At 39.3% G+C, this 23,936-nt stretch overlaps 1 protein-coding gene across 2 annotated transcripts in view; it reads left to right on the top strand.

The window, feature by feature from the left end:
* Nucleotides 1-20,870, top strand: part of SCAF4 (SR-related CTD associated factor 4) — a 46,399-nt gene extending 25,529 nt beyond the window's left edge. For both annotated transcript variants that reach the window (XM_080597682.1, XM_080597683.1), the window contains 8 exons: nt 1,558-1,658; nt 2,701-2,814; nt 3,521-3,677; nt 5,197-5,351; nt 11,243-11,405; nt 11,538-11,618; nt 11,718-11,906; nt 19,672-20,870. In XM_080597682.1, the coding sequence (XP_080453808.1) occupies nt 1,558-1,658; nt 2,701-2,814; nt 3,521-3,677; nt 5,197-5,351; nt 11,243-11,405; nt 11,538-11,618; nt 11,718-11,906; nt 19,672-20,513 (1,802 nt within the window). In that variant the 3' untranslated portion in view covers nt 20,514-20,870. The remainder of the gene's footprint in view (nt 1-1,557; nt 1,659-2,700; nt 2,815-3,520; nt 3,678-5,196; nt 5,352-11,242; nt 11,406-11,537; nt 11,619-11,717; nt 11,907-19,671) is intronic.
* Nucleotides 20,871-23,936: the final 3,066 nt, after the last annotated feature.

Raw genomic sequence — 23,936 nt, 5'->3', positions numbered from 1 at the left:
TCTCCCTTCTCTCCTTGGAGTGAAGACGCTGCATGGCTTAGTACCATTTGGAATACTTTCTCTGATCTGACTCCTCCTTTCCCTCTCCATCCCTTTTTCTTGCAGTTTGTGCTATTTGATATGATCTCTAAGACTCAGCCAAACAAAATAGAAGTAAACTGTACTGTGAATTATTTTCTGAACTATTTTAAAGCTGTCAAGAATCAAATCCATCACATTTCTGTTCTTCCTTACACTAATAATAGACAATTGGGCCTTTGGGGATATCTCTTAAGTCAGAAGTATTTTGGCTGTAAGGTAGGAAAAGAAAAAGATGATACACCATGTTTTTCTTTTCTTTCCTTCAAGCCATACAACGTAAAGCAAATTGAGCACAAGAAGCTGAGTGCATGGTTGTGATTTTTTTCTAATGACTCAGTGCTGTGTATCTCTCCAACCTGAAGGAGATCTTTGACCTGGAAAACATATAGGCTAATGTCACGACTTCTTAAAGAATGTTGGCTTCTTAAAGAAGGTTGGCTTTGCCTGTGTTTGTAGACAACGTAGTAGCTGTCTTCTAAATATTCTTGGGGGCATCAAATCATATCAAATCAATCTTTTTGTATAAAAGGGACAAAAGATACAGAGTTCTAACTAGCCAAAACCTTGTGGATGGCAATAACAGTAGTTTAAAGAGACTGCAAAGAATTAAAATTTAATTTAAAGTATCTAATGGCAGTGGTGTAAGATAGCTTTTACTAACATCTCTCTCAGATTGTCATATAATGCCTTTTATGTTAGCGATTTTGTATCAGGTAGTGGGGAAAAAATAGGGGAGTACTGAATGTTGTGATGGTACTCCAGAGGCAATGTGATACCATGTGCTCATCTGCTGTTTTACTGCCTTCAAGAATGGAGTGAGATAAACATATTGATTACTTTCTCCCAAAAGAAAAAGCTTGTTTCAGTAATTTTTCACTTAACCATTGAGAGAAATGGCACTGACTAGGTTGCTAAAGATGATAAAAGTACTGCTACTCACTGTAGTTTGTCACTGCGTTCTGGAGGAAAACTCCGCTAGTAGCATGCGGGTCACCATAAACAATCTAATTCTCATCTTGCTGGTAAGTACCACCCATATTGTGATGCTGGCCCATAGTTTGGATTTCATACTTAGCAGTTACATTGTTGTGAAATATCCATTGCATGCGTAAGGGTATTTCATGGAGCAATCTTAGCAGCAAAGCATACTTTCCTTTTTTGTAATCATTTGCAGAGCTGATGATCATCAGAACTTGTAAGTCATTTTAATAGTAGTTAACTGGACAGCTTCTCAGCATGTGCAGTTCAGGGATTCTGATGCAGTCGCTGTGGTTCACTTTTAACTCAGCTCTGGGCAGGAAAAGAAAGAGGCCTTTGTCAAATACTCCTAAAGATACATTTTTTGTTGTTGTTCTGTTTCATTTGGCTTTTTCATTTTGTTGTAACTGGCTATTTTAACATGACTATTTTGACTATTTTTGGCTTATGAAGTGTGTATTTACAAGTGCTCTTACAGGCTGTGTTAACTCTTTGCAGTTTGTAGTACTACGCTTTGGGTAGGACAACTTGACAAAAGGACTACGCAACAGGATGTTGGCAGTCTTTTGGAGGAGTTTGGCCCAATTGAGTCAATAAATGTAAGTATAAATGGTGCAGTGCAAGCTTAGCTTTCAAAAATGATTTTCAGACTGTTCTAAGCTACCTTTATTTTTGATACATTCAGAAGATTCAAGAGCTGTCATTTCCTTTATGATTGTGTTTTCTAATGTGTAGACTCAATTTGTTTGGCAACTTTGAGGGATGAAAAAGAAAAAAGGGCAGTTGCTTTCATTGCTTGCTCTTTATATAGTGATGCCTCTGTGATGGGATAATTTTCGTAATTACCCCAACTTCATGCAACTTGTACTTTCTCTAGAGGGAATTGAATGAGAAAGGGTCATTGAAGGGAGAGGTTCCTGTACCTACTGAGCTTCTTGTCTGCTCCATTTTGTGGTTGATTATAGGAATTAATAGGACTTCAAGCTGGTGTTCTTTCTTTTGCTAGTTTCTCTTCGGTCGTTTTAGACGTAAGCATAGAAAACCATTATTATATTGCTGTATTAAGGATATTTTATATGTAAATAAAAACTATGTTCCATTGGCTATGATATTTTATTGAAACAAACTAAAAGATGTGACTAATTTTCTTGCTATTCCCAAATTTTGTTAAAACATCATTGAAGCCTTTTCTCAAATCCATTGCAAAGAATAAAAAATTATTACAAAACTGCAGGTGAAACTGAATGGAGGTGCAGATAGCAATTCGTGCTATTTGGAATAAAGTTGGGGGTATTCTTGTTTCTTCCAACAGATTAACTGATTCCAATGCCGTAGCGCTTCCATATACACTACTATTTAAAATTTTTAAGGATTAAATATGCAACAGGAACCCATATTTTAACATTTAATAGAGTTAAAAACTTCCTGCATAAGAAGTTGCTTCTAATTTATTAGAATTTTTTATTTTCAGAAGATGCTGTCTATTTCAGCCTCTTAAACTAACATTCTCTTTCATATTTAATAGTCTTCTTTGAAACACCTGCTGGTGTTCTAGCTTACTGTAATTTAACACTTGTATGTTGCTCATTGCTTTGTTACTGTTAGCAAAAACTATTTCTTTTTTCCTTAAAATACAAACAGATGATACCGCCTAGAGGATGTGCCTATATTGTAATGGTCCACAGACAAGATGCTTATCGTGCCCTACAAAAGTTGAGCCGAGGCAACTTCAAAGTCAATCAGAAATCTATAAAGGTATTTCTTGGAAAATGTCAGGCTGTTCTAAAATTGCTGTAATTACTGGAATCATTTTTCTTATAATCTAGACTTTCTGATATTTCAGATTTTTACGTAGTCTGCATATGATATTCCATAAATGTATGTGAATGAACCTCTTTTTTTATTGATAAGTATTCTTCTTGTTCTGTCATGCGATTAAAGGAACTTGTATCAGTTTCTGTGAAAGACTGTCAGTGATTGTGTATCTGAACAACAAAAATGGTGTCCTTTTAGTCATTCCAGTGGACCATAACTATGTTTTTTTGTTGTTGCTGCTTATTTGTCTTACCATTTATAATTAAACACAGTTATAATCCTACAAATAGTGCTAATAATTAAGGAAGAATGCATTCATTGGTGAAATTTTACCTTTTGCAGAACACCATATTAGAGAGTGGCACTGTGTTCTGAAGGGGAATAAAATTTATTACAGTGATGGGGGAACATTTAAAGGAACTGCCTGTATAAATTTTTACAAATTACGTGCAAGAGACAAGCCAAGACATAAGAGCTAGTTGTGCCTTTAAAAAAAACTTATTTTCAAAGTTTTTTTTCTGCTGTTTCAATTAGAGTATTCTGTTTGCTTTGTAGCCATTTTTGGTAATGCTATTTTGTGATAACAGATTATTAAAACCATTAAAATCAAAACATTACTAACTGCATCTATTTTTTTTTCCCCAAGATTGCATGGGCTTTGAATAAGGGAATAAAGCCAGATTACAAGCAGTATTGGGATGTAGAATTAGGTGTTACTTACATACCATGGGACAAAGTGAAACCTGAAGATCTTGAAAGTTTCTGTGAAGGAGGAATGTTGGACAATGAAACTCTTAGTCCAGGTAAGGTATTGCTACATCTTTAAATGCTTTTTAAAAATCGTCCTTTTTACTGATACACTGAATTTGGTGTGGCTAACTTTCCTGAGTCTGAGGTGCTTGTGAAATTGTTGAAATGGCTACAAAGAGCAGGATGTGTGACCAGTAGATCAGAGAGACTTTGTCAGTTAATGACAGTCCTCAACAGGCAGGGGTTGTGCAGCTGGATTATTGGTCTGGGCTAAAATTGCACTTGTATACCAGACAAACTGAGCTGCACTCGGGTTTGCCATTGATAGTAATCAATGTTGCAAGTGCTCACTAGTCCCAGACCAACCTGGTGATCCACTGGTTTGTGTGAGGTATCCCTAGCAGAGGAGCCTGCCTTTGGAGTATTTGTATAGCAGCTGATGACAGCAACTTCATAATTTCCATTAAAAGTGCCTTTTATTTTTCTACTTAAATCAGTTTCAGTTCCATTAGCAAGTTTTGTATTTTTCTTGACCTAACTAGAATTCTTGTTATTTTGGGTGTAAATCAGTGAAAATAATAGGCTTCTATTTTGTATTAAGAATGTATTAAGAAAATTACACCTGTTTAAAATCAGCAGTTTCAAATTAATATAGAATTGCTAGCATGCTGGCTGTTGGGATTTCTAAAAGTAATACTAAATGAATGTACTTTATTACTAAATGAATGCAGTACTTAAGAAAATGAAGTTGCTTAAGGTTCCTTGAACTGGTGCTCTAGACTACTGTGTTGGCTTTAACAGTGCAACCATTGTGTGCTGTTCTGTCTCGCTCCCAAAACACCATTTCAGGATTGTGTCATTCTGTCTAACTTGCCCTAATTGGGTGGTTATTACTCTAAATAGTAACATGTCTTCATCATAATACACATAAATAAGTAGAGTGTGTTTTTAAATCTAAGTCTGTCTAACTAACGCCTCTTCTCTGATCCTTTCTTTCTCTTCAGCTGTCTTTTCTCAAGAAGTTCTGACAAACAATAGGGGCCAACTTCTTCTCTAAAATGAGCTTAAAGCTGTGTTTCATATTTTCCTTTTCCTATTTTGTTGCAATTGTTCATTGTTGTATTCTCCTTTTCCTTTGTTCAAGACTTGAAAATTCATTTTTTTCAGAAATGAATTCTCAAATCATTTAAAAAAAATAAACCAGCTTCATTCTTGCCATAGAATAACAGAATCTGTTGAAAGCTTGTCCCAAAACAGCCTCACTGTTTTTGCTATAGATAATGTCAAAATCTCAGACGTATAAATGCTCTGAGTGCAAAGAGTTGTTAAATGACTAATGAAAAGAATAAACCTACTTGCCATTTGTCAGTGATTTGTTGTTAGTGTGTTCGAAGACATTGGATTTTTTTCTCAGAAATACATGTAAATGTTTCTTGGCTCTGTGTGCTTCTCATCTAAAAAAAAAAGCTTTAATTAGCTCATTCTTGTAAACATCACAAAGTATATGGCTTTTACATGGCTTGACTACTTGTCCACTTCTTCTGAACTGATTCACATATAACTTATTTGCAGAGTGGAAGGGAATTCCCAAGAAGTCTGAAAATGAAGTAGCTCAAAATGGAGGTGCAGAAGCTACACATAATGAACCAGTGTCACCTATACCTAAAGCTTTACCTGTTCCAATTCCCGTTCCCATGCCTGCACCAATTACAGTACCTCCTCCACAGGTGAGAGTTGCTTCCAATTTGCTCTGGTTATCTGAACAAAAACTTAATTTAGATAATTATTTACTATGGCAATACATAAATAGAAGGGAGAAAATACGGTGAATAACTAGTTGATCTTGTGTGCATATTTGTTGTGTTGTTGTCCCCGCTTAAAAGTGCTCTTGTTAGCAGACTGGCTGTGCTGACATCTTATGTAGATAACTTTCCTGCACCATAAATCCAGTATGCACCTGAAAGCCACTACTTGACCTTCTTTACCTAGAGGAGCAATACAGTCGAACAGACTCTTCTTTTTCTGCTGAATTGCAGTGGCAATGGAAGACTTGAAAAACTTAACGTGATCCAAACCCTAATGGTTTTTTTGTGCCCAGCAGGAGCAGAGTATCTGGTTTGGTTTCCTTGAAAAAGGATGTAGTTTGCATGTACCAGGACGGCCCTGGGAATTGAATCAGCACATAGTTAGCAGGAATGATGGACAATTTGCTCCAAAACCTCACTGCTGCTTTAATGCTAATGTGGCAGACCCACATACGCTTCTTACGCTGTTGGAAATGTTTATTGTAGGACTGCACTTCAAATACCTGAATTTCAATCTGAATAAATTATTACAGTAGATTATTTTTACCAATGAGATTAATTGCACCCTCTCATTTTTTATGAATGCATTAATTATTTTTCTGTGTTTTCCTAATTAGTTTTCCTTACTACTGGTTTAAATAAGCTATAGACCTTCTAAAATAGCATAGCGCTTTCATCTTGGTTCGTATTGTGTATACTCTTTTTGAACAGCCTTTGGGAATTGCATTTGAAAAATTTCATATTCTGCCTTTGTTGTTATAATGGTTCTTTAGTCAAAATTGATGTTGTATGTTTGTTTGTTAAAACAACGCTGACTGAAATTTTACCATTAGTTCAAGTAATATTTGACAAAAATTATTCCCTTTAGTGTTTTACAGTCTATTTCTTTTAGCTTTATTTGTTGGTAAAAGTCTTACTAGTTTTATAATAGTTTCTTTCTTGTCACTTTTAAGATAGTAGTATACCTTCTTTCAAGTGGGAGGAAATTTGAATAAATCTATTTTAAATATTGAGAAAAATTACGAATTGCAATATGGCAGACACTCAGTAAAGACCAAAAACTCACATTATTTGAAGACACAATTTAACAGTTATTTGATTTGAGAACATAGTAAGTTGAATTCAGTGTTGTTTTGGCACAGAATTTATGAAATGCTCTAAGGCATTTTAAGGAAATGAACATTTGAGTCAAATGTCAAATTTCAGAGAGCTTTAATAGCCATTAGCTGTAATTAGCTTTAATTAGAATTAACTGTGCCAAATATTAGCAATTTTATTTTCCTTTAAATTCATGCTGGAAAAGAAAACAAAGAAAAAATCAACCAGTTTCAGAATATATGAGTGTGGTGATAGTTTGTCTCAGCCTTGCCAACTTCAGTGTTGTTTTTTTTTTTTACCATGGCAAAGATACTTGCACCTGTACAAGTTCAGGCCAGGATCAGAGAGCTGGCTTTTATCTCTGGTTTATCGTATTTGGCCTTTATCTCTGGTTTTGCTATGAACTTCTTTTTAGGCTGTGTTATACTTGATCAATTCATTTGTCTTCTCTGGGGTGTCATAAAACTAAAACAGTTTATTAATTTGTAAATAGTTCTTAAAACTTGCAAATTAAGTTCAGCTGTGATGATGGTAATGGTACTAGTGGTAAAAGTAATGTGTTCAGGACTGTAAGATGTGGGGAGGCTGTTACAAGAGCTGGGTAGCTGCTGATTCTGTCCAGCCTGGAAATGGGCACCAGTTCAGTGATACCAGGGTACACAGTCTGTCCATCTGCTCCCCTTTCAGCCGGGGAAAACACCCTGTCCACCCTGGTTCCTCTGACCAGATAAGCAGGTTTGGTCCATGGAATATGTCAGAACAGGTTTGATGCATTGACTTTTTTTGGGCTAGGGTGATCAAGCATAAGGCTGCCTGACAGATACACCCAAACAATTCTGATTGCATCATTCCCATACCTTACTCTGTTTTCTCACTTCTTTACCCTCTTTTTGTTATGGTTGTTCCTCTCTTTATTCCAGTCTCCGTGCAAGTACCGAACTCTAGCTTAATCAGTTTTTCCACATTGATCCCAGTTATGCTGCGTCCATAACTAGTTCTGCTATTTATGATACCTTTACCTAAGTAACGTTGTCCTTATGCTATTCCTGGATATGGTTACTTAGGTGCTGTTGGCTTCGCAAGGTCCTTTTCCCTATAAGATGCCTCTTTCTGATTGGGAAGTGGGAAGTGTCTGTTGTTCACAGAGCACCCCGCTAACCACCTGACAAATCCAGCTGTCCCTAATGGCACTGTCTGTAAGCTCTGTGATCTGCCTGCAGCCCTGATGATGTCCCAATGAAACATTAGGATCAGAAGGATCTGCATCATTACTTTCTCTGGCAGAGCCCAAACGGGCCTCCATTGTATGGGCTGCACACACAGGAGCCCTGCTCTGCTCGACGTTGCCTGTGCAGGGTGCAGCCGCCTGCAGCCTGGCCTCCTGTCATAGCCAGTACCACTGGGACCCATCAATCTACCCAGTAGTAAGGTGTTTAAAACGGATAATGTCCCTTTACAAGTGATAGCCCTCATAGGTAAGTCTGGTTCTTTGGCCTGATAGCACGCACAGCATGTTTTCAGCTGCACGGCCCTGGGCTGTTGGCAAGATAGGTGGAATATTGTTGTGTTGTGCCGCTGGAGTGAGCCCTTTTCTTGCCTATAGATTCAGACCTCTCAGCCGTTGCTGAATCTGGTCCCACTCTGCAGGTCTAAGTGATCCACCTCAGTGGTCCACTCTGAGGGTAGGTCTGTGTTGAAGTTGTATTGCAGTGTCCGAGATCAAGTTAGGTAAATCTCTTGGTTGCTGAGAGTCAGTTTCAGTTAATGGCACTTGTGATGTCAGTTGTGTTACACGTTCACTGACAAGCTTATGGGCAACTTGATGTTCCATTTTCCTGGCAAAGCTTGGTGATGCCATACCAAAACTGCCGTTCTTTCACAACGAAGCATGCTTGAGGCTTTGCTCGGGTTACAAATTTAAGTTCAGGGATTTGCTGTGGCTACCTTTCCTCTAAGTTTACCAGTCCAACCCCAAGTCTGTTTTTTTTGTTTGTTTGTTTGATGGGACTTCAGCCAGAAACCACGATCTGAGATGTGTGTACCTACTGAATTTCCTGATATATTACCAAACCCCTCATGCTCCTTCACGTAACTGGATATAGTAGTCGTGCATTGATCCCGTATCCATCCTATACTCTTCATATTGAAACCAGCAGGCTCCTTTCCAGCCTTTCCACTGGAGACTCCAGGTGCTCTTAAATATGTATTTACTTGTCTTGGAGCATGGATGTAGACTGTGCTACTTTAGGTCACTGGGCCAACGATACTCCTTCAGTTCTCAATCTGAGAACCACAGAATCATTCAGGTTGGAAAAGACCTCTGAGAACATCTAGTCCAACCTTTCAACTAGCACTGACAAGTCCACCACTAAACCATGCTACTGAGTTCTATGGCTACACATTCCTTGAAGACCACTAGAGATGGTGACTCAACCACATCCCTGGGCAGCCTATTCCAATGCCACACAACCCTTTCAGGGAAGAAATTTCTCCTATATCCAACTTAAACCTCCCCTGGTGTAACTTGAGGCCATTTCCCCTTATCACTTGGTGCCTGGGAGAAGAGCCCGATCTCCACCTTGCTACAACCACCTTTAAGGTGATTGTAAAGTACAATAAGGTCTCCCTTGAGCCTTCTTTATGCAGTCAAAAGTAGTTCTATCTGGACACAGGCCAAACCCTAAGACATGTTCATTGAGGTGTAGCTGGTGGTTTTCATTACACAGTTACAGAGAAGTCAATTACTCCAGTTTCAGTGTTGCTAATAAAATACCAGTTTCTCCCTGGTGTTCATCTCCCCATTAATAAAGGGTCTTCTCAGTAGTGTTTCTATTGCTTAATTTTTTCCAGTCCACTAGCTATTGTTGTGAAACTGTTCACCACTTCTGGTTTTGTTATCTGTTAGTATTTGTTGGCCATTGGTTCCATCTCTTTATAAAACAGAGAAACTTTAAACTATATTTTAAATTAGATGTTGTGACAATTTATGCATGGATTTTTACTGCCCACATTTTTTTTCTTTTTGCTTAAAGGAAAGGTTTTACCTTGTTACTTACAATCATATGTTAGAGGGTTACATTTTGGGGAAAAAAGATAAGTATGCCTTGGTAATTAGGTATGAACATCGTCTAGTATGTATCTGAGTCACCCTCCTTTGTTACTTCTGTTCTTGTTAAATCACAATATTTTACTGTTCATCATCCCTTCTGAAGCCACTGCATACACATGCTTCATACACCATTTTCTCAGCTTTTCACTACTCCAGGACTGCCAACACTTTAGAAGTTCCCCCAGTTTTAGACCTCTTACCTTCTTGATACCCCTGCTCAATTGCACGCATTACATACACACTTGTTTCACAGAACATTTGTGCAGTCAACAGTTCTATCTTTGTCTAACTTCCTTCAAGTTGTTTTTCTTTGCAGGAGTGTCTGCAAACAAAAGGACCTACCAAGACTATTAGGTTACTGTTTTCACAGCACTTTTTCTAAAGCTTTAGCTGGGATTTAATAGAAACAGCTCTAGAATTACTCAAAGTTAATGTTCACCTAGGTAATCTCAGCCACACACAGTATTCCTGGATTATGCTTAACTCTTCAAAGTTGGCCTTGCAAGGTCCTAGTCCTCAGAAGATCCCCAGTGCTCCTGTCTGGTTATCTGTGAGGTTTGGCGGTTGTTCGCATAACACTCCCTAAACCGCCCGCAGAATCCAACCGTCTCTTATGGTGCCACCTGTAACTTCTGTCAGCTTCTCACGTTGTTACCTGACCAGCGGTTTCTCCTGTCACACCCAGTAGTGTCTCAGATCCTGTTAATTTAGTTTAATTTCAGGCCAGGGTTTAATCAGCATGTTATTATAAACCAAAGATAAATAATGAATTTAAAATTAAAAGATGCAGTTCTATATTAAAGCCCAATAATCAAAGAATTTGAGCCTGTTTCTTGTAATTGATTTTGAAATACTAATGGTACAAGCTGTAACATGCCTCAGCTCACTAGCCATTGGTAAAGAAGCTGAAACAGAAATCTGAAGTGATATCAGGTGCCTGGCAGCTTTAAACATCTGCAGGTTTAAGGAGAACATTTTGCTTAGTTCATTTCTTTCAGTTCTGAGAATAAGATAGGAAAGACTTTTCCTTCTTTACTCTAGAAATAACAATTCAAAAAAAAGTCTTGGTGAAGTAGTTCTGAAGGTTTGATGGTCATGCAGATTAGTCAGTTATGGTCACTTGACTACACAGCTCTCCTTCACTTCAGTAAACAAATTTTAAATGCAAAACATTTTGATTAAGCTTTTTTGTTTTGATTGCTTTGAAACAAACCACTCTAACATACAAACTCAGGTAGAAGAAAAAAGAAAGCTTTAAATTGCTTCAGATTGGTAGCTTAATAGGGCATCATACTGAATGCTAAAATGAATTCCAGCTACTGTGTAAGGTGTATATTTAGATGAATTATCATCATATGTTAATAACAGTTTACCACAAAGAATCATTTTTTCTTCAAGAACAGAGGCAAACAAGATCAATGTTGATATTGTAAGTTGCAAGAATCCTTAGACTGCTAATTAGATCACCTTGTTGTGAAGCGGTTTAAGGTAGTTCAAATTGTTTTGTGTTAACGAACTGAACACAGAGGAGAGTAGTCCACATCTGAACAGCAAATAATCCATTCAGTCTTGAGGTAACATGCTTTTTCTCTTCTTTTTTCCTTAGGTTCCACCACATCCATCAGGTCCTCCTGTGGTTGGTGCGCTCCAACCTCCTGCTTTCACAGCGCCTTTAGGAATCCCGCCTCCTGGCTTTGCTCCTGGCGTGCCACCACCACCACCACCTCCATTTTTACGACCTGGTTTTAACCCAATGCATTTACCTCCAGGTACCTATATATATTTACCTAGTAATAAAGTTCTTTTTTTAACCGTGTAGCAAGTAACAGTATCTGCCATATAAACAACACAATGACATTTTGTTAAAGTGATGCTCACTGTTAATATGTACTTTTTTATAGGCTTCCTTCCTCCTGGACCACCACCACCTATAACTCCCCCAGTATCTGTTCCTCACACTCCAGCAGTAAACATCCCAAACTGTAAGTGTTTAAACCTTGAGCAAGCAGCAGTAGAAGGAAGGTATCATGCAAGCAGAGAAGCTGATGTATTTTTTAATATGCCCATGCCTTATTCCTTAGCTACAGCAGCTGGAGTCAATGAAGACACTACAAAAGATGCATCTGTAGGAAATCCTATCCCAACAGTGGTTTCTGGATCCAGAGGAAATGCTGAAACTAGTGATAGTTCCAAAATATATGGGACTGTTCCACCTCCCGTAGCACCTACTAATGTACCTGCTCCTGTCACCCAAGCTATTCCGCTTCTTGGTAAGTTCATTTTTGTATATATTCTTCAAATTTTGATTTTGCTGCTGACTTAGTTTGTGGGAAAGTAAAGCACATTTTTCTATTTTTAAAAATTTTCTGTCCTTCTTTTTGGCCTTTAAATAATTTTTAGAGACTTGATTTTGCATGGAAGAAGCAGTAAAACTTCTATTTGTTTTCTGAAGAAACAAAAAAGCCATAACATTTAAGTTACAAATTCAGGACAGAATGACATGCTGTCTGCTTTAATAAATTGAGGCTTATACCATATAGAAAAGTAATTTACAACAAAACATCTGTATGGCATATGAACTGTGTTCTACACTCGACTATTACATGTATAGAGGTTTCTGTAAATATATCTTACAGAGGAACAGTATTTATTTTAGTGTATTTTTTTAATCTATGAAAATACAGTATACTTTTTTATGTATTGAATGAATTATCTGAATAAAATGGTTTTTAAAAAAGCTATTACTTAGTCCTGCGGTATTACAGGTTCTGAAACCTTTTTACCTATATGCTGCCTTACAAATGCGTCCTTTCATGCGTCAGTGTCAAGCATACACTCAAAAGACGTTTCCTACTGAGGGTTTATATTTATGGTATTTCACACCTCTGAAAGAGAGCCTGACAAGCAAATGGAAAACATACTTTTAAGTGTGTTTCTGTCCAGAAATTTTCATTGTATACTGCAAAACAAAGAAGGATTTGTCTCCTGAGAGCTGAGCTACGCTATTGGGTGTGATGACTCTATTTTTCAGTTGTTTACTAGTGATTTTTGGTTGCTTAATGTTAGACAAAATCCCTTTTAGAGGGATTTTTTTTAAAACCGAGGTGCCTCTGCTCTGTGAAAATCAGTCTTAAAATCTATCAAAGCAGACATCCAAGACCAGCACCTAATTGTTTTAGAGTATCTTGGGTATTTAACAAGTAGAGAAAAGTTTAGAATAAATAAATAAAAATAATCCTGCAGGGATACCATAGGTTGAGAGAATTTAGTAGCGATAAGGATTATTGGACTATATATTTAAGACATTCTTGTCCCAATGGCTGAGTGACATTTTTAGTATTTGTAATACAGTATAAACCAGATTTCTTGGAATTTCATCGTACCTAGTCTTGTATGGCATAACTTCGACTTCTTATTCCAAGCTTTTGAAACGTATTAAGTTACTCTGCAGTTTGCTACATGCATTGCTATACACAGAAGAAAAAGATTTTATAAAATGAAGATGGGAGTGAAGTAAATGAAGTACTCATGTCAGTTATTCAGACAGTAGCTTTCTTGCAAATTTAAGGAAGCTGAATTTGATAAATCTGAGAATGGAGAATCTGCCTTTGCTTTTATTGTTTTGTTTACCAAGTACTTAAAGAGGATAAAGCTGCCCATGGGGTCAGAGTATCTGCTCTCAATGTTCAGTCTCATCAACAAGCAGATAGGAGAATTTTTTCTTTTTATGGGATTGCAAGTCTGTCTTAATGTGTGAGCTGACAATGTAGACTTGAACAGCTAAGAGATCTGTGTGTTTACTCATCAACATAAAATGCATTTACTTAAGTGTCTTATTTCAAGAAGATACTAAATGAGGGAGTTGGGTAAAATCCTTCTATCCTGACATCTCAGAGTTTAGGGGGAACTTTTCACCACGAGGTGTATGATACAAGAAAACTGGAAAAAACAGATCATAATATTTTATATGATTAAAAGTAAAAGATTATTATCAGTCTTTTTTCTTGCAAGGCTTTCCAGTAAGTTAACACAAATCAAACACTTTTTCTAAAACCACCTTGATTCACTCAACAGTTGAGCTTAACTCTGCATGCGAGAGTCCAGATGTGGTCTCTCCTTAAATGGGAAGAAAAACATGACAGAGGTGATGTTTACCACCACACATGCTGATCTAGATTGCAAAGCAGTGTCCCTTGAAGTCTTAACCTCCCCACCATCTGCATTCAGGAGCTGGCCAGGCTGCATCGTCATTACTTCCTTCTCATTCTGTGCGTCGGGTCTCACTCCTGGGGCAATCAAAGTGTGGGAAATGGAGTGTGCCAGGGTTTCACCACGGGTGCGGATGGGAGATGCAGTCTACGTCTGCATCCCAGTCCTGGAGCCCAGAAGGACTTGCAGGCCTGATGGTTTAAATGTAGCCTTAGTGCACAGTCTCGTACAGGTCAGAGGTGGATGAACTGGACAAATAAGTGAATAGCTGCGGCATCACCCTCAGTTAGCCATGGGGAAGTATAGGCGAGGGAAATGAAATGCTTCAGCTGAAACGAACTTGTGTTTACAAGTATATGGTTTAGCTATTTGAATATATGACTGATCGTGTGAGTAGTTTCTCACAAAGTCCTCTTAAACTGCTCCTTAACGTGCCCATGATGGGGCTGTGCAAGCTGAGATAACAAGGTGGAAGAAAGATTTGTGTGACAGCATCATGAAGTATGGCATGAGGACTCTGCTTGGGGAAGTAGGGATGAAGGGGCTTGAGTAGTTTAACAAGAAGAATGAAGAAATGTTCTTCGGATATTTGGGCAGGATAGAAGAACTTACTGCAGCAAGCTGAATGCAAGGAATGAAGATTGCTTTGAAGAGACTCTCAAAAAGCCAAATTTAATAACCTTGCTTGAGAATACCTTATGTAATCTGTACAAACGGAGGAGCTCTTTTCTAATTTTTGTAATTTTAAAATTAAGCTTATCTATCTGTTCAGTTTTTATATGGAAGATATGTTACAAAGTAATTCTAAGTTGATTATTGTAAGATTTCATATGCTTTCTTAGTAATGTAAGTTACATTGTTCCACCTCCACTAATTTCATTCATTCCTCCAATGTAATTCTTTCATCACTTTGAACAAAGGCGTGTTTGTGCTTCAGAGAAGTGATCTCTTGTGGACATTACATCTATTTTTTTGTGCTTATTTCTAAAAACCACCTTCAGGTTGTTTTGTTTTAGTTGTATCCTTGGTCATATTCACTGTTGTTACAGCTTCTTGTTCTTAATTTGAACAAGATTATCCAGATTGTAACCGGTTTTGTGAGTGTGTGCTCATGTCATTTTTAAATCTTCTGCTGAGCAGATATTTTAGACTCCTTTTATGTGTACATACTGCAGAAAGTGACAGCATTTTAAATCATTTTTGATTCGTCAGCTTGTTCTTAGTGTTGAGCAAATGCTGTAATTTGGACCAGTAATAAATCGCTGTTGCAGATGCTGTGTTTCAAATATTCAGATTCTGTGATCTATTATCTTGATTACATACACCACATTGCAGTTTGTAGGTTCTGGTCTAATGCTCTTTATACCAAAATTTCTACAATGATAATTACATATTATCAAAGAATAATATACCATAGTTCTCAATGAGCTTGGTATTCATTTCTTGTTAACGCATGCTGAACTACTTGTCTTTGCTCCCTTGCTGGATTGCTCTTCAGTAGCCATGGTCTTTTTGTAATATCTATTAAATTATAAAAGACAGTGTACATTTTTCTGAGCTCATCTGAGTATTAAACTATTATAAACTGTGTATGGGGAAAAAAAGAAGTAGGAGCTTTTTGTTAATACAGGATATGAACCATGACAAACCTAATACATTTCCAACTTACGATAGCTCATTTGAAAAGCATAACAAACACTGCACATTTGCTAATTACATATATGTGAATGTTGCTTTCATAATACTGAATGGGAATTCAAAGGTAAGGGAACATGAATTCTCAAGCACCATTCATGGAATTCAGTTTTGCCTTAATAAATCCCTTGACCTGGATCAATTTATGTTGTATAAAGAAGGAATTTTAGAAATCAAATACCAAATATCAACACTATCCACATGCAAGTTTGACTCTTGCATCCTTGTTGAAGCATCTTACATGAATAGGAGCAAGTTCCTACTGGCTTCAGTGGTGGGCGTTGACGACGGTGAAAACTGTTGGTACTTACGGCAAGTTATTTAAACTGTGAGTTGGTATTTAGACTCTTAAAGTTTAGGCTTCTTTACATTCTTGATGTGTTCTGAAGGATTCCTTATGAAACACCAGAAAAAGACACAAGACTTAAAACGATGTATTTGATGTTCCTGATAGTATTTAGTGTTCTAGTTTAAACATGCAGAATTCCCTGCTGGAGGATCCAGTGTGACATGTTGAATGCTGCAGAATGTGAGCATCAATGTCATTGTGTAAACCTTTCATTTTGTTGTTTTGCTAGATCCCTAGGCTTTTGACTTTGTGTTCTCATATGTACTTCTGTCTCATTTGCAGAAGGAGGTATATTTGAAGTAGGGTTAGTATGTTAGATACAGAAAACACCTCCACTTGCTTTCTTTTAACAACACAACTGAGAAGTAATTGAACAATTATGAGACGCTGTCGTCGCTTACTGAGCCGAGTTCAGTTCAAAAACAAAAAAATCAGGTGCTGCACTTCTGCCTTAACACTGATGATTATCACAAAGGCACCATGGGCTTTGTCCAGACAGAAGATGATCAGAAACGGGATTACAGTGACACGGAAATCTGGCTTTTTACATAGTTTCTCAGAACAGTTAAAAACAGCTACTGGGACCTCTGTGGATAGAAGACACTTCTTCAGGACAGCCGTAGCATTTTGGGCTATGCTTTATGAGTAAAGTGAAAGCATGAAACTTGATGCTGTGTGATTGTTCTTACATCTCTGGAAACACTCAGGTGGTTGGTGATGGGGTCATTCTTGCATGAGTTCTTCATGTTAAACTCTTGTCAAGTTCTGAAGATCTTCTGTTACGCATCAATGGTAAAAGTCACAAGTAACAAGAAGTTGTGAAAGCAGTCTCTGTTTTTACATGTTTAAACAGAATTAACATATTAGGTGTAAGGTCCGAGGATTTTATGTCACCAGCAGTAGAAGCCAGGTCTCGTAATAAAAAGCCGTGGCTTAGCCAGCTTGTGCAGAATAAGCAACTGGTGAGAGGTCTGGCTGACGATCCATATCCATAAGCAAGATGACAAGGTTAACTACAAAAAGGCTTATATTATGAACAAATTAATAAAATACAGGTTGGGGCAGATAAATTTCATCGCTCATTTGCACAGGTATGAGATGGTCATTAAATCACTTAATTGCTTCTCTAAGAGCTGTGCTATTTCTTTTTAGTTTGACAAACTACTTAAATTTTGCATACTGGTTTTCTCTATATAGAGCAACAAAGAGCTTTAAATATTCCCAGGTGCTGCACATGATCTGTACCGCTCATTTTACTGACCATTTTCAGTAAATTTGGATGTATTTCTGGAAAGCTCTTTCGGAGTAAATTTTAAATTAGTGCCTAATTTGTTAGCGCATTAAGGAAACTAGTAGTACTCTCTACATTGTACTCCAGCCTGAAAATTTGAGAGGGCTTACTCAAAACAAAAAGTGTTCAGCTACCTTAATGATGCAATCCAGATTGAAAGAGAATGACTTTCCAGATACCATTGTGCTGCTTCCATGCATAATTTTATGTAGAAGTACAGCTGAGAAATTAAATGACTGATAACTTGTTTAGTTAGAAAAACTTTTATCACTTGTCTCACATTCGTGCTGTCATAAACCTCACCTACTCTGCTGCTGTAGAGTGAAAACATATGCTTATCCTCTTCAGCTCATTAGGTCTCAGTTATTCCTTTCTGCCTTATTTTTTAAATTCTCTGTATGAATTTACATAAAAACGTCCCCAAACCTCAACATTCAGCAAAATAAAGTTCCTGGGCGTCACTGGCTGTATGTCTGTCTTGCCAGCTCTGTAGTAGTAAGTCACGGGAGGAGTTTAAGCAAGGTGACTTACAGCCCGATTATGAACACGAGGAGGGAGGGCTGCTCATTTTATAAACAAAAAGAACCCCCCCCCCCCAGAAAAAAACAAGCTGTTGCTGATGGATCATTTCTTTCAAAGAGTGAGACATATCAAGCCGTGTCTTAAAGTGACTGCTTGGAGGGGAAGGTAAGATGATACCGTGGGCTGGAGGAATATTCACGTCTTTGCTACCTGAGTTTACTGATCACAAAACGTAATTTCCTTTGAGTATGAAGAACACTGAGATAAAAAGGTTTCTGTTAAGAGATGTTCTTAGGGTAAGAAGCAGTGTGGTGACCGGGCAATAGCTCTTCAGAAGGCTCGCGCATAGCTGGGATAGAAATGCTAAATAAATTACTTGCAGGGAGAGGGAAGCCGGGATGGCTGGTTGGAACGTGGGGTATCTGCAAAATGGCACGGCCGCTCCATTTCACGGAAAGGCTGGACGTGGTGCTTAGGGACATGGTTTAGTGGGTGACATTGGTAGTGGGGGGATGGTTGGACCAGATGATCTTGGAGGTCTCTTCCAACCCTAACGATTCTATGATTTCACTCCAAGTGCAGTTTTTGGTGTGACACTGCCAGGTATTTAATTTCAATATTAACTTACATGCCTATTTGACATCGTAGTTTTACCCAAGGGCAGGAGTTAAAAACCTTCATGTAACCTGCATTCTTAACTTCATTTTTATTAAGACATGCAAATAAAACAGTATAGTCTCACCACATTTTAAAAAGGAAAGCAAATCTCTCCATAGCAGGAGAGATTTTTGCTCAGTCTGGCAACTGTTAATGACCTCTTTAATTTTGGAGTTTGCTTTAAATATGTATATGTGTATATAAATGTATGGTATATATAGCTATGGTTCCTTAGATACACGAAGCTCATTTTCAGGTAAAATGCTAATGAGCAGAAGGGCCCAGGGCTGGTGGATCCGGCGTAAAAACCACAGAGGACATGAGACAACTGTGTTACTTATTTAAACAAAGTTTTGGAGCCACAGGAGAGGAGCTGGCATACACAGAGGTGTGAAGTACTCATCTGGAGCTCAGTACTCCTCCGTTTTCAATCGCAGCTCCTTGTGCTGATGTCAGCAGGTTTTGGGCTGAGCTTTCTGAAAGTGGGATGTTTTGGGAGGTCCTGGGTTTCCTTTTCTGAAGACCATGCTAAAGCCAAGACTCCAGTACTCCACGAGTAAGAGTGGAAAATAGTTGGCATTGGATACGTACTACAAAAGATACAAAACTGTATTTAAATTAATAATAATCCAGAAATTACCTCTTGCATTTCCATTTAGTTTTACATTGCAAGTTATATTTTACTAAAACTAAACTTAGTTTGTTTTATGCGTTTTCTCTGGAACGGTAAATTGAACTGTGCAATTTCCTGCTCCTTCCGCGGCCCTGGCCTGGCCTTAGCTCTGCTTTCATCACTCGCTGTTACCTGCTGCCTCTTCTGCGCCTCGGAAATCTTGTTGATGACACAGTTCACATTTCAAACAGTTGAGACACATATGACTTAGATCGTGTTTGTAACAGAGGAGAAAAGTTTCAAAGACAGCAAAAGTAGATGATGTGCCTGTAATTAGGAAGCGTAACCTATTGGGAAGGTGTTTGGCCGGCAGTCAACACGAGACGCTGGGCTGGCGGTGAGGAAGAGCTCTGACCTGCAAAGCAGCGATGGCTTCTTCACAAAGGGAGGCCTTAAGGATAAGTGAATAGTTACTGTCCATTCCAACGGTAATTATTCATAGCACAAAAGAAATTTCTGTTTAAGACGGCGTGCTCTTTACGGTACGCGAACCAGCACAAGACGCTTTGCCCGCTGCCCTCCCCACACACAATTCTTGCGTTCCTCATTTCTTGAGAATTTCCGAATGTTTTTGAACAGATGAAAGCGCTTTTTTCCCCTGCTCTTCTTCTAACTCGTGTGTCTGTTCCTCTGTTTCAGGCACCCAAGGCGTTGCGCCACCCCCGCCCGCCCCTGTTGTTGGGTTGCAGACTCCATCCACCGGCCTCCTGGGCGCGCGGCCCGGTTTGATACCACTCCAGCGACCGCCAGGGATGCCCCCGCCGCCCCTGCAGCGCTTCCCCCTGATGCCGCCGCGCCACATGCCTCCCCACATGATGCACAGAGGGCCCCCTCCGGGGCCGGGGGGCTTCGGGATGCCTCCTCCTCACGGGATGAAAACCCCCTTCCCGCCGCCGGGCCACTTTGTGAGGCCCGGGGGGATGCCGGGCAGCGGAGGGCCGGGCGGACCTGAGGATAACCGAGACGGGAGGCAGTTCAGGAACGACAGGCAGACGTTCACTCCCAACAGAGACCAGGAGAGGTTCGGAAGGAGATCTTTTGGGAATCGGGTAGAGAACGATCGCGAGCGCTACGGCAACCGCAACGATGACAGAGATCACGAGCGACTCAGTAATCGGGAAAGGAGAGAGTGGGGAAGAAGAAGCCCCGAGCGCGATAGGCATAGAGACTTGGAGGACAGAAATAGGCGGTCCAGTGGACATCGAGACAGAGAGAGAGATTCTAGAGATAGGGAGTCTCGTAGAGACAAGGAAGAGAACCGAGGCAAGGAGAAAGCCGAGATGACAGACAGGGCAGATGGCGACAAAAACCATGAATCTCATGGTGGCAAAATGGAGGACGCAGACATTGTTTCAGAACTTCCTAAAGGAGAGTCTGAACCTTCAGGTGTAAAACCTGACGAAGCGTTAACATCTGAGGCTACCTCATCTGTGGAACAAGCTGAAAAGGATATGGGCTCAGTTGCCGAGGCTCCTCGTTAGAGACTGGAATTTGTCAGTGACATTTGTGGGAGTGTAGAGCTTTAGAGTTGTACAGTCTGCTGTATTATATTTGCTTCTGCTTATATCACAGCCCCTCAGTAGTCGGTGGGGAATTGTAAGCAATTTGATTGCTTCCCTTCTATTTAAAATAGCCACAACATAACACAAAAATACTGAAGATATGATTAAAATATTACCCATTTTTGCTGTAACTTTTTTAAAGTTTTGACTTTAAAAAGTTTACAAATCAGAAGTAGAAGTGCTTTCTATTTTTTTTTTAATTTAAGAAAAGGTAACGGTGAAAGCTCCTCAAAACAATAGGGATGTGTTTTTAATAAACTCTATTTTCGTAACAAACTTTAACGTGTGCTATTCTTCCTACACTGCACTGAAGTGGAAAAGGATTGTTCAACATCTTAAAGTTTGAACTGTTGATGCTGTACTGGAGTCTAAATTAGACTTTTGTTTATATTTGTTCAAAGAAATACATCTGTTTGTGTAGCTATTCACAGAAGCAATTTTTAATTGTAATAGTCATCTTGATTTTTAGATTGCTGCATTTTAATGCTCTACTTGACCATACTAGGTGAAACTTAGTTTTAAAATGTTAATTGAAGAGGTAACTGTTTAGTGTTTGCAATGCAATCAATTTTTTTTCTTTTTTTTTAATTTTCCTTTTTCCCCCCCTTCAGCTGGTTTTATGGTAAATGTTGCCCTAATTAGCCTTTTTTTTAAAAAAAAAAGTGGACACCTTCAGACATACTTAGTCTACTCTGCTTGTAATGTTATGAAATTATTGTGTGTGCTGGGCTAGGGAGCGCACCAGTTCAGCATCTTTTGTACTGTTTATTCATTGATGCTTTTTGGAAAGTGGGGTGAGAGAAATCAAAGGAAGACACCAAAACACAATATGAAATGCTAACCTATTTTTTTTAAGCGGGGCTGGGAAAAGGTCGGGGAGTCGCTCAAGGATTTTAAAATGCTGCCTGTTCGTTCACACAACTCTGGGCTGCTACTGTTGTCTGTGTTAATGATGTCTACCTCCTGTAACCCTGCAAGAGGTAGGTTTAAAATTTTTACTCACCTAGTGTTGTACCTATTGGACTGATGGAAAAAAAGAACGCTTATTCTTGTGTTTGTGTAAGTTTTTACCATCTTCTCGCCATATTACTTAAATAATTTTGTCAGATTTTGAGAGGGCGAATCCTCGTTCTTCGTGGTTGGCCCTTCAGGTGCAAACAGTTTTGAAAGACCGCTACATTTTTCTGGGGAGAGCCAGAGCCCTGACGAGCCCACGCTGAATCGCACTCTCCGATCAGCCCCCGCACTGAACCGCGAGGCTCGCGTCGCACCAGGCGTTCAGCTGAAGCTTGTTACGCTCTAGAGGTGTAGTGGAAAAAATTGTATGAATCCTGTGCATATTTAATATTTTTTTTCTCCTTGATATAGGTGTGTTCTACTTTTAAAGTTGGGTTATTTTTCCCTAAGTGAAGGGCAGCTGCTTTCTTACATCAGTACTTTTTCATAGCTGCTCTGCGGCAGAGGGATTTTTTTTTTTTTTCTTCCTGGGGGAGGGAGAGGGGAGGGAAAGCAAATGTGGCGTTATGGACTGGGGAGAGGACATATATTTTTATGTTCTTGCAATAGCAGAATAAAGAGAGAAAAAAAACCTGTTTACATACTTGTAGTGAACTCAACTTCCATGTGTTGAAACTCGTGTCCTTAATGTTTGTTTCATGCTGGGCCAGTGGAACTTTTTTCATACTCAGCCAGACATTTACGTTTAAGACACTTAGTAAGAACTGCCATAATTCCGTAAGGAGATAGATAGATAGTTTTTTTAAAACAAATACACTTTATTAAAAGATTTTAAGACAAGAATGACAGAGATGGAAGGCTTATCTGTTACAATTCACACAAATGCCACCTCACATTCTCTCCCTTTTTAGGAAGTTGAGAACAGCGCCTAGGATGAACCGTAAATGTCCTTTGCAGAATGATTTATTGCTGCCTTCGGAAGCAGCAACTGTACAGTGAACCTGCTGGGAGGCATCACCTGTATAACTATATCCTACTCCTGTATCAACCGCCCAATTTCTGGCTTTTGGCTGAGTCAGCTCAGTGTAAGCATCCTTTCCCAGTAAGAACATTATAGTGTTAGCAATTAATACCTTGATTACTGAGCCTGTGCCTGCCAGTTACGGGTGTGTTTATGTGTTAACCACGTATCGCTCCTCCATCCTTCAGTACAGCGCTGACTTCAGCCGTTTAACCCCACCGCGGCAGGCAGCTGAGCACAAAGCTCCCAAAGAAGGGCTGAGAAGGGCAGGGAGAGAAGGAGCCGTGGAGCTGCCACAGCTCTCGTTGCACTACAGCTCCCCAGGTACCTGCGCTGGGCAGGCGACGCAGCCGTCCTCTGAGCTTCTCAAACACAGAGGTGCTGGTGGCATTTGCGCACACTCAAAGCCTTCCGGACTCTCTGATGCTCACGCAGCAAGCTGAAAGGTGCGTTTACCACCTTCCTTCTGCTGCAGCGTAAGGGGAGTGCAGGCTAACCCCGGGAAGAAGTGCAGGTGGGTCGGGGCTGCACTCAGCCATTTACCACCTGTAACCAATGCAAGACTGAAGTGTTTTTTTACAGTATTCTCACCATACGAAAAGCCATCCCATTTGTGCCATGCTAACACTGGAATTTGGGTGTCTCTAGAAGTACAACCAACTGCTTCCATGAACCTCACTTATGTACAAGATAAAGGAATGTTGATGCAAGTCTTCATTAAAACTAATAATTTCCTATTAAAAGACTTGTCAATCTGTGTCTGTTGGGTGCATACAAGCAAACCTAAAGCTGGCACTACTACACAGTGGTTACACCACTGGAAAGCTTCAGGAATTTGAATACAGAACTTCTGGCTATTCATACCAGAAATAGTTCTGGTATTTCTTTTCAGTCAAGACCCATTCCATATTAGATGCTTCCGTGCAGGTTGGAGGAGATGCCTTCACCAACGCAGCCAGACTTTTTCCACTTGAGGGGAAGCTCTGGCATGTGCCTACAACACTCCAACCCACACACCCTGAGGTCCACGCAGTGACATCGTTGTGGCAGACCATTTGATGCTCACAGCTCCCCCAGCACTTCAGGTATTTGCACAAAGTCAGGTACATAACATGTGATATGCTCTGGGTATCAGGCTATTACTACAGGGTGTGGAGTACTTTTAAAGGAACATACAAGTTCTTCGCTACTCACAGACCAGTTGAGCTGGTCAACAGTTCCGGGGTTGCTACCTCAAAGCATTTTCCTGGACGCTGTTGGTGCCTAGCAAGTACCTACTGATGTTAGCGAGTCCAAGCCTTCTTTCCATGTTGCCAAATCAGCTGGTAGCTTTTTTTTTTTAAATAGACTGCAAGACCAAGGTA

The sequence above is a fragment of the Anser brachyrhynchus genome, assembly GCF_964034855.1.
Source record: "Anser brachyrhynchus genome assembly, chromosome: 1".
Taxonomy (NCBI): domain Eukaryota; kingdom Metazoa; phylum Chordata; class Aves; order Anseriformes; family Anatidae; genus Anser; species Anser brachyrhynchus.
The sequence above is the reverse complement of the archived record's forward strand: the minus strand, read 5'-3'. Positions and strand labels throughout refer to the sequence as shown.